The 19724-nt window shown below is 34.8% G+C and overlaps 1 protein-coding gene across 2 annotated transcripts; it reads right to left on the bottom strand.

Annotated features, from left to right (window-relative positions):
- Positions 1-12070: 12070 nt before the first annotated feature.
- LOC109185357 (mitogen-activated protein kinase kinase kinase 1-like) lies at positions 12071-18257 on the bottom strand. Of its 2 annotated transcripts, XM_019335343.1 has the most exons (9): positions 16818-18252; positions 16346-16430; positions 16102-16164; positions 15678-15835; positions 14406-14478; positions 14205-14264; positions 13374-13484; positions 12778-13009; positions 12071-12544 (listed from the first exon to the last, which is right to left on the bottom strand). In XM_019335343.1, exons 1-8 carry the CDS (start codon positions 17942-17944, stop codon positions 12797-12799), a joined length of 1890 nt encoding a protein of 629 aa, XP_019190888.1. In that variant the 5' UTR covers positions 17945-18252; the 3' UTR covers positions 12071-12544; positions 12778-12796. The 2 variants fall into 2 exon arrangements, with proteins under 2 accessions (XP_019190888.1, XP_019190889.1); XM_019335344.1 differs by lacking the exons at positions 12071-12544; positions 12778-13009 and having other exon boundaries at positions 13376-13484; positions 14205-14329; positions 14370-14478; positions 16818-18257.
- Positions 18258-19724: the final 1467 nt, after the last annotated feature.

The following is a 19724-nucleotide window of genomic DNA, read 5'->3' as shown; positions in this document are numbered from 1 at the left end:
AGTGTTCAGAATGTGTTTGGCGTGTGCTTTATATATGTTGAGAAGATAACATGTGGGGACCAATGTTTTTATACTTGTGTTAGACTAAAGATATATACTGAGAAGATTACATGTGAGGACCAATATTTTTATACTTGTGTTGATATGTTAGAGTAAAGTAGTATATTATTCTTGTGGGGACCAATTTGTTGAAAATTGTGTTGTGTTCTATGTATATGGTTAAATATAGGGTTATGTGGGACCACTATGTTTATCTTTTTGTTGATATGTCATGTGTATATATTGGAGTTAGGAATACTGACATGTGCTTTTACATTGTTCTTTTACTATTTGAGTGTTTTACAGGAGATGAAATTAAGTACTGCACACAATGAATGTCAAATGTTGGAGATATGGGTTGAAACAATGGATGCAAATGATTTTATTGATGCAGAAGTTGAGGTAGTTGAATCTGATGGTGAATGAGAAAGTGAGTTTGAGGTTGAGGTTGAGTGTTTGAAATAAGGATGAGAAGGGTGGTGTTGGGGATAAGGATGACTTAGTGGGAAACAGAAACACAAACAAACAACAAGGAGAAAGGAAAACATATTATTTGGATGAGATAAACTTCTCTGATGATGCATCATTAGTGGATTCTAATAGTGATGGTCAAAGTAAATGGCCTATTTTTAGATCTGCAACTGACATGAAAGATCCCCATTTTACATTAGGCATGACTTTTGCATCCTAGCAACAATTTAGAGAAGTAGTGCAAAACTATGGTTTCAAAAAATGAGAAAGATATTCGAACTCTTAGAAATGACAAGAAGATGGTTATAGTTGAGTGTTCACAGTATGATTATTCTTTGGAGAATAGGGTTGAGGAAAGTGGTGAGCTCACTGTCTTGGAGTATTCTAAACATGGTTGATGTGCATGAAGGTTGTTCTTGGGTTTGGGAGACTTCGATGGTAAAAGCTAGTGTGGTTGCAAAGAGGCGGTCCAAGGAATTAAAAGACCATCCAAATTAGATGATGAAAAAATTCAAGGACACGGTGTGCAGTAAAGAGGGGTTCTATCTAAGTGATCAACAAGTCTATAGGGTTATTTGGAAGGCTAAGAAACAAAGGCTAGGTGATGATGAAGACAACTTCAAGAAGATTTGGAGCTATTATGCTAAAATTTCAAGGACAACCCCTAAGAATACTTGTGTTGTGAAGCTTAGTGATTTGAATGATGAAAGTGGGCAGCATATATTTTTAAGAATGTACATATGTTGGGATGGTAGCAAACAAGGGTTCAAACATTGTAGACACCTCATAGGTAGTGTGGATGGATGTCACTTGAGATGTGCAACAAGTGGGATGCTACTTACTATTGTTTGTGTTGATGCTAATGACAATATTTTCCCACTTGCATATGCTATTGTTGAGGGAGAAAAAAGGAATCTTGGTGTTGGTTTCTACAACTACTGAAAGAGGATCTAGAGATAACAGAACACGTTGAGCATAAATTCTGTTTTATAAGTGATAAACAGAAAGGGGTTAATCCCAACATTTGTGTATGTGCTACCTGGTGTGGAGCACATGCTTTGTGTGAGGCACCTGTATGGAAATATGAAAGTAGCAGGGTTTCAAGGTAAGGCACCGAAGGATGCTCTTTGGGCTTGTGCAGGGCAACAACTGTGAATTCATTCACTAATGCTTTAAGCAAAATTAAGGCATTAGATGAACAAGCATATCAATGGTTAGGTGATAAGTCTCCAACATAATGGTCTAGATTCCACTTCTCAACACACAGCCACTGTGACATGTTGGTAAACAATATTGTGACTCATTTAATTCAACTTTACTCGGGACTAAGGACAAGACAATTATAGACTGCCTTGAAACTATAAGGAAAATGTTAATGGACAAATTTTTTGAACAAAGACAAAAAGCAGCTAGTTGGAAGACACTGATATGTCCTACAATTGTTGAAAAATTGAAGCAAATTGAGAAGGAGGCATATGGTTATTTGGCAACACAGTGTGACTTTTTTAAGTTTGAGGTATGACAATTGTATGGGGACCAACAAGAGGTAAACTTGAAAAGGAAAACATGTTCTTGTCGGAAGTGGGATCTCTCTGGGCTTCCATGCAAGCATGTAGTATGTGCTATTTAGAAGAAATATGGGAAGGAAGCACTGTACGACTTTGTCCATCAATGTTACTCAAAGGAAACTTATTTGAACATATATAATGGCTCTTTTAAACCCATGGCATGTCATGATGCGTGGCCCTGACTAACAAAATTCCCCCCATTGCCACCTATCTATTCTGCCAAGGTTGGGAGGCCTAAGAAGCTAAGACAGAAATCTGCTAAGAGGTTGAGCCAAAGTTGAGTCAAGATGAAATTTCTGTGTCAAGAAAGCATATCCAATTGCATTGTTCCCTTTGTAGGCAAGCTGGAAATAATTCAAGGAAGTGTCCATCTAATCTAAATCAAAAGGTGATGTTCATTATGTCATACAAATATATTTTTTTTTTTTCAAAAACAACATAGTTTGTAACTTACACTATTCTATTGTTTAAAATGAAGCCAAAGAAAAGCGTCATTTATGCCACCAAACAAATCTCCATCCACATCACTTCAAAGGTGACTAGACAGCAGCAACATGAGGAAGACCAAGATGGGGTTGGGTAGCAGCATGAAGACCGAGATGGTGTCGGGCAGCAGGAAGGGTAAGATGTCAATGTCTCGTAGCAGGTTACCGTAAAAGACCTCATTCTCCCTACAGTGAGCACAAAGAAAAGGCAATCCAACCGTAAGAAGCCATACTATACTAGGAGCAAGACAACGATGAAGTCCAAATTCTTTCGAAACAATGATGACCCTATCAACCTTGACTAAATGAAGCTTAGACTTTGAATGTTTTTTAAACAACTTAATGACTAGAAACTGTAGTGGTTATGTTGTAATGGAGTATGTAGTCTTGATCACTGAATAGAAACTTTAACTCATGATTTTGGAATTGTAAAGGAATATGTACTCTTGGTTATTGACATGAAACCTTGACTCATATTTTTGGAATTGTAAAGCAATATGTACTCGGTTATTGACATAAAACTTTGACTCAATTTTTGAATTGTAAAGGAATGTGTACTCTTGACAATTTAAGTCAGTCTTTTACTTAATGAATTAATTGTGTGCATTATATTGAATGAAAAAATCAGTTTATTACAGTTTTTTGGCTAATAAATTTTGTGCATACCAAAAGGATCAGTTTATTACATCACCAAAAGGATCATTTCATACATAACACAATGAAATGATAAGTACATTACACAGTGGCACAATATTTACTGCTAACAAAAACTACAAATATTACAATCAATATTCCTACAATCTTGTTCAACCACTTCAACAGTTTGCCATCCTAGTTCTTATCACATTTAAGCTTCATATTTAGTGTTCTTATCTCTTCATCTTGTCTATTTATGCGTTTTAACAATCTCATAATTATTCGCTTCGAACGATAGCACATTGAAGGATCATACCAATCTACAAATGCACACCCCACCTGACTCTGTACTACAGATTTCAAAAAACAAACAACAAAAATTAATCTAAAAAATTAAACTGGACGTACATATATACAAATTTAATAACAAAAAGAAAACTATTTACAATACCACCGGAGCATTGTCAAAATCTGTGACCCAGATTCTCATTTGTCCATGAAGTTTGAATCTTTAATTGGTGACCACATCTACAATGGATAATTGAGAATTTTTCTCCAAATTCACAGTACTCATTACCATAATTCGAAGAAGAAGAATAGAAATTACTCATACCCAGGTACATTGGACTAGATGGAGAATGGCGCTGCAAGCTTCCTCTTCCTTCTTCTCTCCTTTTATTTCTTGGCTTCGTTCTCCTCTTTGTCGCGCAAATTTAGGGCTAAGAACAAGTGGAATTGCGCAAAAAAAAAAAAAAAAAAAAAAAAAGAGTCAAATATCACTTTCCCTATTCGGACCAAACTTACAAAGACGAATTTTTCTCTTACATTAAACTTTAATTGGTTAATTAAAAATTTTCGGTGATATTTGACCAAAAATTTGATCAAAGTGACTAAAAGTGAGAAAAATTAAATATTTAAGGTACTAAATTAACAATTTTAAAAACCGTAGATTGCAATTAACAAGACCCCAATAGTCATATGACCAAAAATAAAATTTACTCTATCTAAAATGTCACCAGGGATAAGCATAAGTTGGGAGATGACTACCGGAGTCATTTCTATAATTTCCAAATTCATAACTCATACTCACCCTTGACTATTGAGAGATTTTTAAAACTCAAATTTGATCGACTATATTGAGTATTTAGTGGTACACTTGTGTATGATCGTCTCACTGATTTTTATTTGTGAGGCGGATTGGGTCATGTCAATGTGAAAATGTAATATTTATACTAAAAAATATAATAATAATTAGGAATAAAGTGAAGTGTAATACTTTTTAGGAAAAATCTAATTGATCCTAATATAATGACATCTAAAGTACTAAAATAACAAAAAAATCAAAACAAAAATATGAGGGATTTAGTGAGGAGTCGATAGATCGGGAGGTGTCAGATGAGGAGGGATAAGATGGAATGATATCCATTTTTAAATCAAACAATATCTATGATTTTGATTTCCATTCAAAATATGTGGGATTTAGTGAGGAGTCGATAGATCGGGAGGTGTCAGATGAGGAGGGATAAGATGGAATGATATCCATTGTTAAATCAAACAGTATCTATGATTTTGATTTCCATTCATGATGTGTAAACCAAAATGTTGTAAAGTTTTTTTTTTTTTTTTTCACCGTCAAAGCACAATGTCAATCCTCTCGTTGAATTGTAGGCACATCTTTTAGGTGAGACAGTTGGTCGAACCCTTGACTTTTGAGTAAGGATGGATGAGTCCCTTCCACTCAATGACACCCCAAATGTTATTGTCAAGTGTTTGTTACTTACAAGATGGGAAAAAATGTAATAGTTTTAAACTAAAATATATAAAAGCATTACTCCTCATACATTTTTTTTCAAAAGTATTACAATTTCTCATATAAGTAAAAACAATTTATTCTTGATTAGTATTACATTTTTCAATATAAATTTTACATATTCATCTCGATCCGACCCGTCGCACACAAGTTTTTGCCGAGTATTTATTGTGGATATTGTTTATTTTTATTTTTTTTAAAACCGGATATTGATCAATTTTTATGTTGGTAAATACTCCACCTGTCCCATTTTATCTTTCCTACTTAGTATTCATTGGTCAAACCAACTCTTTCTTCTTTGTTTATTTTCTTTAGTATTTTTTACTTATTTTTAGATTTAATTTTTTTTTTTGTGTGTGTGTTCAATAGTACTTTTAGTGTAGTTTCTAAATATATATGTTTTGTATACTAATACTAAACTTAAAATTATGAAAATTTGGATTAAAAATAATTGAAGTCAAATCTCGTTAATCGAACCAAACATTTTATGGGACGACGGAGGGAGTATATTTTTTTTAAAAAATATGATCCTTGTTGTAAGTGTACAAATGATACACATTAAGAACCCATTTGTATGGACTAATTTAATTGTCAATCTAATTAGTGTGTGTTGAATTTGCTTATGGACCATGAACCGTATCTCCAGTCAAGAAGATATGTACAGTCTACAATGTGAGTTTATTTGGAAGCTAACAATGTTGGACAAATAGATTAAGCAGCTTTGAAGAAATAAAGGAGTAGTCTTAATTAATTTAAGAAGTTAGTTAATGGAATTAATTCTGCATGAAAAATGGTATGTGTTAAAGAAAAGACGCGGAAGGAATTGTTTTGACTTGATATTGCGTATGGAATGGAGCTTTCAAACAAAATATGTGGTTATGGTTAATTGAAGACTTTGGAATGCTATTTATTTAGATCATGTGATGGGGTGAGCTTTACTATAAAATGAAGACATCTTCTTTTAGAAAGTTGCTGATTTGAGAATTGATATATTGAGTAAAGAACTTTCTGAAAAGCTACTGCACGAATATCTATTGTTATTTTATTATTTTTTGAGAAATTCTGCCTGAGCTACACAGTCAGTACCTGGTACAGCCGAAGCTTCGTTGGAAGATTGTTATGGCATACACGGTTCAGTCCTGAATAAGTGTTAGGAAGGATTGTAGTGGTAAAGGCTGAGAGCCATTTGTATTTACCTCTTGTAATACTCTTTGGTGAACATCTATATTGGATTGGGTAGATGTGGGTTGCCCTGCAAACGTAGGAGAAGTGCTCCGAACTGCGTAACAATTCTCTCTGTTCTTATTTTATTTTATGCTTTCAAGTTTAGTTATTTACATTTGATTAAATAACCTAATTAATAAAAGAATCAAGTGCTATGAATGTGAAGGCTTTGGACATGTACAAGCAGAGTGTGCCACTTATCTTAGACGTAAAAAGTCTATGTCAGCCATTACCTGGAGTGACGATGAGCCTAACGTTGAAACAACTGGATCTAATGTAGAAGAAATCTCGGGTAACTTCGTTGCATTTACTGCACGTGTTGCAGCATGCTTTGAACTTGAAGACGTGGCTGACTCGAAGGGAGGAGAATATGTCTTCGCAGAAGATTTAGAGTTAAATGCTTTATCTTTTGAAGTTGAGTTTAATAAGTTGTATCCCAAATGGGAAGCACTAAGAAAAGAAAATCGCAAATTGGCTAGTGAGATAAGAATTGTAGTGAATGCTAGTAAAGTATACCAAAATCAAGTGGCCGATAGGGATGTACTTTTTAAAGAGGCATCTGACCGGGAAGAGAGGCTGAAACAAGAGGTACAGACCTTGAAGCAGGAGCTAAGCACCTACAAACGACAAATCCAAATGATGGACACCACTTCAACACTTGACAAAATCCTTGATTCCGGAAGAAAACTTCTGCAAAATTCGGTTTGGGTTTCACTGGAAGCAACTCAAAGGATAAAACGGTATTCGTCAAAGCGTCTGGACCTGATCCAGGAGACATTCCTGAATCCAGCTCAACGAAACATAACAGTGGTATAGTAAGGTCAAACAAGCAACAATACAAACTTTATAACCCCGTATGTCATTATTGCAGGTTGCGTGGCCATACCAGACCCGAATGCTACTACTTCTACAAGGATCAAAGAATCAAGAAATTCAGGCACAAGAACATCTAACCCTTTGCAACAACAGATTTGGGTTAAAAAGACTGACTATATTTCGTTTGTCTCTTTTCACTCTAAAAGTGCAGGAAGAGAAGAGAAATGGTACTTTGACAGCGGGTGTTCCCGTCACATGACAGGAAATACCAAATTTCTAAGCAACGTAAATGCAAGCAAAGGTGAAGTTACCTTTGGTGACGGGATTAAAGGTCAGGTCACTAGCATAGGCACGCTTAATGTAGTTGGCCTGCCAAAACTAGAAAAAGTATTGCTAGTCAGTGGACTTCACGCAAATCTCATAAGTATAAGTCAACTATGTGACCAAAACTGGAATGTATGCTTCATCAAAAATAACTGCAGTGTCCTGGACAAAACAAATCAATGCATTATGGAAGGTAAAAGGTCAATTGACAATTGCTATATTCTAACTAACACATCTTCTGTTGCAGGACCAGCAAAGATGAAGCTGAGCTATGGCACCAAAAACTGGCGCATCTGAGTTACAGACTACTTGATAAACTAATGGAGATAGAATGTGTTCGTGGTTTACCCAAGATGAAAGTCGAATCAACCATTTGTGGTGCTTGCCAAGCTGGGAAACAGACCAAATCATTTCATCCAGCTCAACATACCATAAACACGAGTTACTGCCTAGAACTGATCGACATGGATCTCATTGGTCCTACTCAAACAGAGAGTTTTGGAGGTAAGAAATACATACTGGTATGTGTTGATGATTTTTCACGTTTTTCGTGGATAATCTTTCTCAGGGAAATATCTGAAGCACTTGAAGCTTTCAAAACACTGGGACTGAAACTCCAAAAGGAAAGAAATGAACCTATCATTCGAATTCGAAGTGATCACGGACGGAAATTCGAACACAACTTGTTCGATGCCTTTTGCAATCAATCAGGAATTACCCACGAGTATTCAGCACCAAAGACACCTCAACAAAACAGAGTCGTTGAATGAAAAAACCGCACCATTCAAGAAATGGACGAGTCCTGCTCAACGCCAAAGTATTACCTCAAAAAATTCTGGACAGAAGCTGTAAACACCACATGTCACATCCCCAATCGAGTCTTTCTTCGGCCAGGCACAAGTCAAACATCGTATGAATTATGGAAAGGTAAGAAACCGAATATTAAATACTTTCACATTTTTGGCTCACGATGTTTTATTTTGAAGGATAGAAATCCTGTTGCAAAATTTGAACAAAAAAGCGACGAGAGGATCTTTCCCGATTATTCAACGAACAACAGTGCATATCGTGTATACAACAAAGTGACCAAGACAATCATGGAGTTTACAAATGTTGTAATTGATGATCAACCGAATGATATTGTTGTAGTTTCACAACCTGGGTCAGTGACAGAACCTGATGCAAACCGTTCTGAAACTCCTGAACCAGATCCAGAGTCGCCTACGTCATCACCCACGCCAACTCAACCTGACCCAGAACCAGAATCAGAATCTGATACTGATCAAGACGACATTGACATTCCAATACGCATCCACAATAGATCATCCATCTTCAAAATTAATTTTGCCATCATCTTTGGTGATAAGGTCTACAGGTTCATTACTCTCTAATTCCTTTTGTTGATTTCATGAATATTTTAGGGTGCCATTACCTAATGTGTCCTATGAAATACCTGCAAATATTCCTATGTCTAAAGCTGAGTTTTTATGTGTTCCTTTACCTAATTTGGTGCCTTCTACTTCAATATCCTTGCATTCATCAAATCTTGACAATTGTTCATCTTTGGCAATGTAATATTCTGCATCTGTGATAGAATCTGTTTCAGGATAAGAGAATTTATCTTTTGAATTAATGGTTCAGTTCCTACATGCTCTCACACTGCATCTATGTCTTTTTTGTGCGTGTGTCTCTCTATGATTGATTTGTCCTCTATTCCAATTTTTTTTTCTCGCAATTAGTCATTTTCGTTACCTACTCTAAATTGCAGATTGATTCTTTGTGTTTTGTTCTTGACTGTTTTCTATGCGTTTACTAAATGTTCTACTTGCGTTGCTTTGAGTGCTTTTAACGGATTGATTCTTTGTGTTTTGTTCTTGACTGTTTTCTATGCGTTTACTAAATGTTCTACTTGTGTTGTTTTGAGTGCTTTTGAACTGATAAACCTATTTTTGCTTAGGTTATTTTTGTTTCTTGTGTTGCATCTTTGAATTCTCTATGGTTACTTGAATGAAAATTTGATGCAATTCGTTTAATATTTGCACAATATGTGAATGTGTTTTGTTGGTCCGGTCAAGACCGTATCTGTGTTTGTTTGTATACTTATTGTGCTAACTGTTATAAATTCTTGCCTGAAGTTGATTTATATGAATCTGTGCCTGATTTTGCTCTATTTGAATCTCTGGCTGAATATGCTTTACCTGAATGTGCTTACTGTCTTATTTACCAATCTGTCTTCTTGAGTGACCCAATTGTGTGCTTTTTGTGTTATTTGCTACGAATTTGTGTTTGAATGTGTTTGTTACTTGGTATGTTTTATCTACTTAATCTGCTCCAACTTGACTTGTGCTTAAATGTTATTTGTTTAAAATTGTTATCGCGTTCTGCTTTTCTCATTTTGTTTCTAATCTTCTTATGCAGGTTCAATCCAATAGGGCACTCCGTCAGACTCAATCCACTAATATAGATGTTCACCTTTGTCAATTTATTGGCAAAAAGGGGGAGTTTTGGTTAATTATGGAATATGGAATCTGTTATGTTTAATTTAGTATTTGGCATGAATGGATTATAGATTTTGTTTTGGTATAAGGGTCTCGGTTGCATTATGGATTGGATTATCTACTATAATACATCTTGGTTTATATTCTGGATTTCTAATAATATTATGATGGACTATACTGGGATTATCTTTGGATGAAATAGTCTACAGTGTTGACTCCTCTTACAGTAAATTGAATAGGACTTATTGGGAAAGGAGCTACGGTTCACTGACCATGGTAATTCAATAATTAAACTCTTACTTTTATTATCTTGTCAAACAGATATGCTACGGGCTATTTGTTAATAAAAGTCATGTTTACTATTTTTTGTTTGCCCTAAGTATAGATGTGTTAGTTGTTGCCAATTAAATTGCCAAAGGGGGAGATTGTAAGTGTACAAATGATACACATTAAAAACCCATTTGTATTGGCTAATTTAATTGTCAATCTAATTAGTGTGTGTTGAATTTGCTTATGGGCCATGAACTGTATCTCCAGTCAAGAAGATATGTACAATCTACAAGGTAAGTTTATTTGGAAGCTAACAGTGTTGGACAAATAGATTAAGCAGCTTTGAAGAAATAAAGGAGTGGTCTTAATTAATTTAAGAAGTTAGTTAATGGAATTAATTCTGCATGAAAAAATGGTATGTGCTAAAGAAAAGATGTGGAAGGAATTGTTTTGAATTGATATTGCGCATGGAATGGAGCTTTCAAACAAAACATGTGGTTGTGGTTAATTGAAGACTTTGGAATGCTATTTATTTGGATCATGTGATGGGGTGAGCTTTACTATAAAATGAAGACATCTTCTTTTAGAAAGTTGCTGATTCGAGAATTGATATATTGAGTAAAGAACTTTCTGGAAAGCTACTGCACAAATATCTATTGTTATTTTATTATTTCTTGAGAAATTCTACCTGAGCTACACAGTCAGTACCTGGTACAGCTGAAGCTACACAGTCAGTACCTAGTACAGCTGAAGCTTCGCTTGAAGATTGTTATGGCATGCACGGTTCAGTCTTGAATAGGTGTTAGGAAGGGTTGTAGTGGTAAAGGCTGAGAGCCATTTGTACTTACCTTTTGTAATACTGCTTGGTGAACATCTATAGTGGATTGGGTAGACGTGGGTGGCCCCGCAGACGTAGGAGAAGTGCTCCGAAATGCGTAACAATTCTCTGTGTTCTTATTTTATTTTATGCTTTCAAGTTCAGTTATTTACATTTGATCAAATAACCTAATTAATGAACACGATTGTGCATAAATTAAAATCAAGTAAAATTCTAAAGTTCATCTTGTATTCAAGATTCACGGTGCAATTTCACTTGTTGAATTTTAAAGATCTATTAAACGAAAAAACTCTCTAATGAAAGCAAATCCGGAAGGTCTAAGGAAGAGAAGGATGGTTTACGTAAAGCATGGAGACAAAAGCTTATCATTAAGGTGATGGGGAGGAGAATTGGGTATGCTTATCTGCTAAGGAGCCTAAACTAAACTCTATGGAATCCCAAATCAAGAATGAAGTTTGTGACCTAGACAAGGATTATTTTTTAGTTAAATTTGATTTGATTTGGTGATTGACTATGAATTTGTTAAGTATGGAGTACTTTACCTCATCGTTAAAGAGTGAGTACCAGACTTTGATCCGACTACAAGACAAAACCAAAAAAAAAAAAAAGTGATAAGAAGAAAAAGTTCGACGAATTGAGTACGAGAGGATTCATCTTGTTTGTTTGTCACCAAAATCTAAAGTAAATATGGGTATAATTGTTACCAAGACACAAGGTTTGAATTTTGTTCACAAACAAGCCTAAATAAAATCCATTCCCAAATCCCAATATTTGAATTGTGGGAAGATGGCTTTAACCACATACCCATTTCTCCCCACACAAAATATCAAAGTATGATTGATTGCTTTGAGATCATTACTCATTAGGATGATACATACTCTTGTGTCTAAAGGAACCTTACCTTGCTTATTGCTAATTAATTATATGTAATCACAAGTCGGACCAATAAATCAAACCCCCCTAAATTGGCCTATAAAATTAAAAATTCTACACACAACACAGCCTTCATTTGGCTCAAAAACTCCAACCTGCACACACCACTAAATGTCAATGCCAAAATTCGCAGTCTACAACACAGCTGGAACCAGTTAGGATCAAAACATTTGCGTGATATTATACACACTAAATGGCATATATATACAAGACCACTCAATATACTTGCTATCTTTACAACCCTCGCACTAAAGCTTATAAGTCAACTATATGGTGCTTATTATGAAAAAAAAAACAAAAAACAAAAAACAAAACAAAGCAATACAATACACATCGACCTAGCATTGACAGTGATACGTTAAGAACACATAAGAAAGTCAGAGTCCTAATTAGCTATCAAATAGGAAACTCACAGCTCATGCCTTGTAGTGCAGGATGAAATCTCAGTTGCGTGTTTTTAGTTAAAAACCCATGGGGATCCCAGGAACTGAGTCACATCGCCTTTGATCCAATCAGGTGAGTAGAGCTGTTGGTGCAATGATGAAAAGATGTAACACACCAATGACAAGATTACCAGCAATAATCAAGGAAAGGGGGCAGGGCATAGTCAAATGCATTTCAATCTGCGGGGCCTGCAGGTCAGAGTTCTTTAAAAGTTAATGGACAAAAGCAGAGGGATAAAGGAGGCTTCAGTTTAGCTGTAGCTCAAATTATGAAAGAGGATAACATGTAAACATGCAGGGAATACACATACAGCAAACAAAAACTTGGAACGTAACAAAATAAATAATACATGAATCAATGAATAAATAGATGTATAAAAAATTGGTAAGAACATCAGATACTAGGAATTTTTTTCACTTACAATTTGAATTTGCAACAGTCTAAAACCGCATGCCTAGATAGCGAGGAGATGGTGAACTCAAGGGTGACGGAAGTGGATGCTTCACAAATGAGTGCTCTAGTAACTGAGAAGCAGTTGGACGAGCATTTGGGTCAACTTGAAGACAGCTACGTATAAAATCTTGTGCATCACCTGAAAGTGTGTTAGGCACATGAGGTGGCTCACCCCTCCCAATCTTAAAGAGAGCCTGAATCTGCAATTGCAAAGGAAATGCAATCAGTCTCTAGAGTACCCTGTCATGGGTTTCACACATTTTGAAGTATAGATCAACCTATGAAGCAGGGAGACATGGAAACATCTAAATGGCTGGTATATCCCCAATCATGCATACTGACTTTTCAACATACATGGATAGATTATGCCCCTAATTTTTTTTAGCATTTTTCCACCAACACATAGGAAGCATGCCAAAAGACAAACACATCTGAAGTAAACTTTTTATATACTCCGTAAGAAATAACATTTTGAATCTCTAGCTCATTACGTTGAATTATTAAGTTCGATATAGAGAAAAAGGTTGGCCAGCATAATACATGAAAGTAAATATGATCACATACATGCTCTAGATGGCAATAAGGGAATTGTCGTGTAAGCATCTCCAGGACAGTGCAGCCAAGGCTCCATATGTCTGCTGCAAGCCCATAGCCACTGTTCCTTCTATTAACGACCTGAAGCCACAGTTTAATGTAATCAAGAAAAAGTTGATGGCCTTTATTTCAGCAATCACATGTTTGATGTTGATATTCATTACATATTAATCATAACAAGGCATTAAAGATTTAGTTTACTATGCAACACCAAGAAGAACAAAAGGCAGCAACATCAAAAGTTATTCACTCAAAACACTTCATGCCTATGGAACTTGCCAAACAATATTATGCAAAAATGTATGATAACTATCTAGAAGTATAAGTACTCTCAAGTTTTATGTGAGAGGTTCACTGAAATTATTCTAGAAGTACAAGTACTCTCAAGTTTTAAAATATACAGAAATTAATAAGGAGTTTGACAACCAAGTATAAACTGATGCATATAAAAAAGCAACTAAGAAATGACTAAACTCATCTACAATAGGAAGTAATTAACTACAGCCATTAAATGTAATAATCCAGCCAATTTGAAAATCCAAATCCACTCATGTGTTGACTTTGCCAATTTCCACACTTAATTATTAGGTACGGAAGGATGTTGGACTATTTATTCACTTTAGCAATATCACCATCAACAACTGGTTTTAAGTTATACAATGAGGGATAATGTTGCCAAAACTGACTCTGCCAATTCACCAATACCAGATCTTCCTACATAAATGTCTACTGAGCTATATAACATATTAACATTCATTTCTCAGTAGATGTGGTGGTTACTGTAAAAGAATCACAGCTAACCTCAGGAGCCATCCAGAAGGCAGTGCCCTTGCAGGACTTCACATCATTCAGTTTGGTGGCCTGCATAATTTAGTAATCTCAATATCAGACTTCAAGTTATCCAAAACACAGCCTAAAGAAAGTTTCTGGTGTTAAAAAATAAAAGAAAGGCAGTATGATCTGAACAATAGAGCAGAAAGGTTGATAATATATGATTCCAACCTTAGCTAGGCCAAAATCTGCAAGTTTGACTGACCCAGCAGCATCCACCAATATGTTTGCGCATTTAATATCTCTAGGAAAACAAAATAATGAAGACTTCAGAAACATATTTAAACTTGTTCCACTGAATTACACAAATGAAAATTGATGCAAACAATAAACAAATAACAAAAGCCTAGTTAAGACATTTTAGATTTTGCTATACCATCAGCTTATTTTAGATTCCACTAAGAGTTAAGACCTACCGATCTGTATCTCTAAACCAAATATGACATTTGTAACCACATTCCTAGTAAGGAATAATAGTCCATCACTCCATCCTCTGAGGGTAACAAAGAATAATAAGCCTGACTGTTTGGTAATTCAATTTGCACATTTTTGCCTCAAAAACTTTCATGATTCTCCTTTCCTATTCTCTTGATTCCCTCTATCACACACATTAAACATCATCCTTTATATGACTAGAAAGGTGACTCAATTTTACAATGTAAAATAAATAAACACACAGCAAGAAACATGTGAAATTATTTGTTTATTTTCATTTGCTAAAAGAGAAACATGTAACAGTTATGCATGGTTTAAATTCCAACTGCTATATACAGTGTCTAAGGATCCCACATCATATAATGTTGAAGGATAATGCATTACCCTACCTTCATTTTTAGAGAGATTTTCAAGGCCCAAATTCATAGCTTTAGCACTATTGAATACATAGCCACTAACTACGCCTAACAGCTCTTTTCTTTTATTTTATATTTGAGAACATAGGCACGCGGGGGGGGGGGGGGGGGGGGGGTGTTGTATGGACCAGTACAAAGAATTTACAACCAAGAATCAAACAGCAATCAGAACAATCCAAAAAATCACTCAGGAAAAGAGCATGATAAAAACATGCAAAATAAATCTTTGCATTTTTCTATTGCAGTTTGGTGACCTTAAAAATAGTGTTTGTTTCTTTCATTCCAAATGAGCCAGAACACTATCTATGACCTTCTACTTTGCTATATAAAAAAAATACTAAAATCAGTTCAATTTACAAGGAAAATATTTTATACCATGCTAGTACATTCAAAAGTAGTGACAACCTGATTAGATACTTGAACTTAATATACATTGCAAAAATTATTACACTTCTTCTACAGTGTACTAGAATCAACAAGAAAACTTCAAATGTTCAAGCATCAAGAGAACACATGTTACACTTTAAAGCTTATCCTGAACAATAGAATAATGATTCAAGCAAGAGAAACATCCAAACGTTTATTCAGTTACCTGTGGACTACATCCCGGTCATGCAAATACTTCAACCCAAGCAATATCTGCCTTGTATAGGCAGATACCTGAGAGTCTCGGAGATGATACTTCTGATATAGACTCAGAAGGGACCCCTGAGATACCAACTCAAGAAATATATATAGCTTTGAATCATCCTGCAAATAAAAATGAATCATCCAGTAAAGAGAAGCCTTGAAAATAAATTCTACCATAAAACACAGAGCACCAATACAAATTACAGGAAACCTATTCTTCCTAATATATAAATGTTCAAGGTAAATTTAATGCAGATTTTGCTTTACTCAGACATGAAACAATGCAAGATATTTACAACCAAGGCTTATGCATTACAATGCAAGATCTCTGTATTTGCATAGAGATAACAACAAAATTACCATCAAGAAATCAAAAGAGGTATTACCTTGTCTGTACCAAAATACTGTACTATGTTGTCATGTTCAAACTGACTCAAGAGAGCAATCTCCTGATTAAGATTAAAAAAAAAAAAAAAAAAAAAAATTTAAAAAAAAAAAAAGGAAAGAAAAATAAAGTTGATACTTAATAAAGGAAACTGAGAACAAAAAATGAAGGAAAGAGCATGCAGGCGAATCTTAAGATTAAAGAATTATCAGTTGAAAAGTTGGTGCAATTAAATACCCACTTACCTGTTCAAGTTGGTAAATACTTTGCCTTGCATCATCACCTTGATCTAGCAAGGACACTTCCTTCACAGCAAAAAAGAAGCCACCACTGCAGAAAAGCATATTGAAGAAGGATCAAAGAATTGCATAGCTACACTTAACACATTAGAAAAATAAACATTCCAATTTACTATAAACCCCTCCAGATTCTAGAAACCATATGATGTTCCAAATTCCAATGTAAGGAATACTACATAAAGTGAAGAAGAGATGGAGTACTGAATTCAAATAAGAGACCAATAGTTAAGTTCTAATGAAATCCACAATACTAGACATCATAAAATGAAGAAACAAAGGGCTAAGTGACAAATCAGGAAGCAAATAAAGAATCTGCACCAATAAGGAACCACATAATAGCCAAAGTATAATAGATAACAGTCCATGAGGCATTTTCACAACAAGAAAAACAAAGAACGGTACCCTAACTAATACTTACTCTGCAATGCCTTCAAATACTGATCCAAATGATCCCCGTCCCAAAAGTTGACCCTTCTGCCAACCTGTAATAATGCGAATGAATCTCCCATTTGGAGATATTATGGACATAAGCTCCGTTGTAGTGCTAGAAGAATCATCATCATTGGTGGTGAATGAACATGATGCTGAGTGCAAATCATTGAGTCCTAGTTGTGTTCTTATATCATTTTCCACCTCCTCATCAACCTCAATATTAGCACCCTCCTTGTCTGCAATTTCAGCATCTGCTATCATTCTTTCTGGACTCAAAAATCCCAATTTCATATCATCCACAGGCATAGATGAGCTCACAGTACCCCAACCCAAAAGGGTATCATTGCCCACTGGAAATGGCAGTGCAGGTGGTGGAGTCAGAACAGGCGGCCTCACACCCTTAATGCCTCCACCACCACCACCACCACCACCACCATCACAAGCAAATTTAGCAGGCTCAGTCTTATTAAAGGCTACACCATCAATGTTAACTCTGTAATCGAATCTACTCACGGTTTCACAAACCTCACCCCTCAAAGGAGTACCACTGCTGCTGCCAACACAACGATCAATATGCCGATGATTTCCTCTACAAATCTCGGAAAACTCAGAATCATGAGCCTCAATTTTCGAATTAAATACACTACTAACACTACCACTACCCGGAAATCGAGTCACAGTGCCATTATGAGGCTCTCCATTCACAGGAAACCGGCCGTCAGTAACCCTAACACTATCCGAGAACTCGACGGCTCGAGAATTACTGAGCCTAGGTAGGACATCGCAAGGTGAGCGCGCCTTCATGGAGGCCTCCCATGCCGCCGGAGGAATTTCAAAGTCGTCCGGGCCAGAAAACCCCAACTCTTCGAAGATAGTTTCGATTTCAGCCCTGTCCCCTTCGATCCGGAAGCTCTTCTTGTCACTCCACTTGAACGAAATCAACAACTCCTCCGAGGAAGCCGAAGTACACGGCTCGAAGTCGATGTTCCTCAAAGCGTTGCAGCGCTTGAGCTTGGGCTTCGACTTAGCGGCGTCGGCGGCTCCTCTGTCTCGACGGCTTGACTTGGAGTCACTGCGCCTCTTATGAACGAAGATCAAAGGGAGTCGATGCATTTCGAATCCGTTTTCCACCTCTATCCATGAATCATCAGTATACCGATGAACGAACGAACACTCTATGCTATGAGTAGAAAATCAAAAATTTCCTCATTTTCTTCTTTGAAAGATCGACTGCCGGAAATTGAATTGAACAAAGAAAAGAAACTGTTGGGAACTTTCGGAACCGCCGCCGGAACGGGAGAGCAAAAGGTAAGACGGCGAAGACCGGACTAGTAAACGCCGTCGACGGGAAGGAGAGTGGAAACTGGATACGCGGGTCCGAGCTGCTGGCTTTACCGAATTATCATCATTATTATCTTCTTTTTTTTGAAGGGATCATTATTATCTACTCCGTATTTGACTATGATTGAATAAATTTTGCGAAATCATGTCAATTTTGTTTATGTCCAAATTTTATATGCAAATAATCAAATTATTCTGACTGAGGGGTGTTTGGTAATAGGTGTTAGTTAATTGGATTAATGAGTTTAATTAGTTGATAATATTAGTTTATTGTAAAAAAGTGTTTGGTGATTAACTGTTAATTAATAGTTGATTAAATGAAAAATGACTTTTTCAAAAAGCTGATCAAGAAAGCTACTTTGAGTAACTGTTTAAATTTTAACATTTTAAAGCAATAAGTTGTTACAAAAAGTTAATTAATTAAATACTCATATTGATTGTTTAACCAAGTCAAACAACTAACAATGATCAAATAAACCTGATAAGCTAACAATGTTATCAACACGCCTAATTAATTTTCAAAAATTCAACTTCAAATATTGTAGTTATCATATCAAAATTCAATTAGAGAGTGCAAGACATTATATATATATATACTAGCATTGTGTATGCGCGAAAATTCATGCCCAATATTAAAACATTGATAAATATAAATAATTAAAAATTATAATTTGAATTATATATATACAAATAATATATGTATTTTGTACACACACATATATAATTTATCATTCATAGAAATTTAATTAAAATATAATTAAGTATTAAATTAACATATAATGATTTTAATAAAATGATAATTAAAAATAGGAAAAAGATATGATAGATATAGGTGTATGGTAATAATGATGTGTTATTAAAGTTAGAATTAAAAACTAACGGTGTAAAGATAGTTTTGTCTAATAACATTGGAATGTACAACATTTAAAGTAAAATATACACATTTATTTGCATACAAAAGAGGGACATAAATCAATGATATAACTTTTATTGAGGCTTATTATGTTTTTATTTAGATTAGATATATATAAATATAAAATATAATAAGTGTGAATGAAAGTTATACTTTTATTTTATGTCCGTTTTTTTTCGTTGGGTTTTTTTATACATTATTATGCTATAAAGGTTGTACTTTATAATATTTTAGACAAACATACCCCTACCGTTATAACTTCCGTTATCTTTTCCACTATTGTTACCATGCACATGCATCCACCATATATTTTCTTATTTTATTCAATAATAATAATAATATTTATACATTATAATTTAGAGTTATTTCCTACAATATAAATATCAAATATCTAAAAATGTTTACACTATTATTATTATTATTATTATTATTATTATTATTATTATTATTTATAATGATTTAAATATTAAAAATCCTAATATAAAATACTAATATTGGGCACCTAATTTTTACGCATCGCGCATCAGAAAATACTAGTATACATAATAAGTCTCAATCAAAGTTATATTCATAATTTATGTCCATGTTTTTAGTGCAAATTATTTTATACATTGTATTTTTAGTACAAATTATTTTATA

This window comes from Ipomoea nil, unplaced genomic scaffold (assembly GCF_001879475.1).
Source record: "Ipomoea nil cultivar Tokyo-kokei standard unplaced genomic scaffold, Asagao_1.1 scaffold1317, whole genome shotgun sequence".
Taxonomy (NCBI): domain Eukaryota; kingdom Viridiplantae; phylum Streptophyta; class Magnoliopsida; order Solanales; family Convolvulaceae; genus Ipomoea; species Ipomoea nil.
This window is presented reverse-complemented; position numbering and strand designations above follow the sequence as displayed.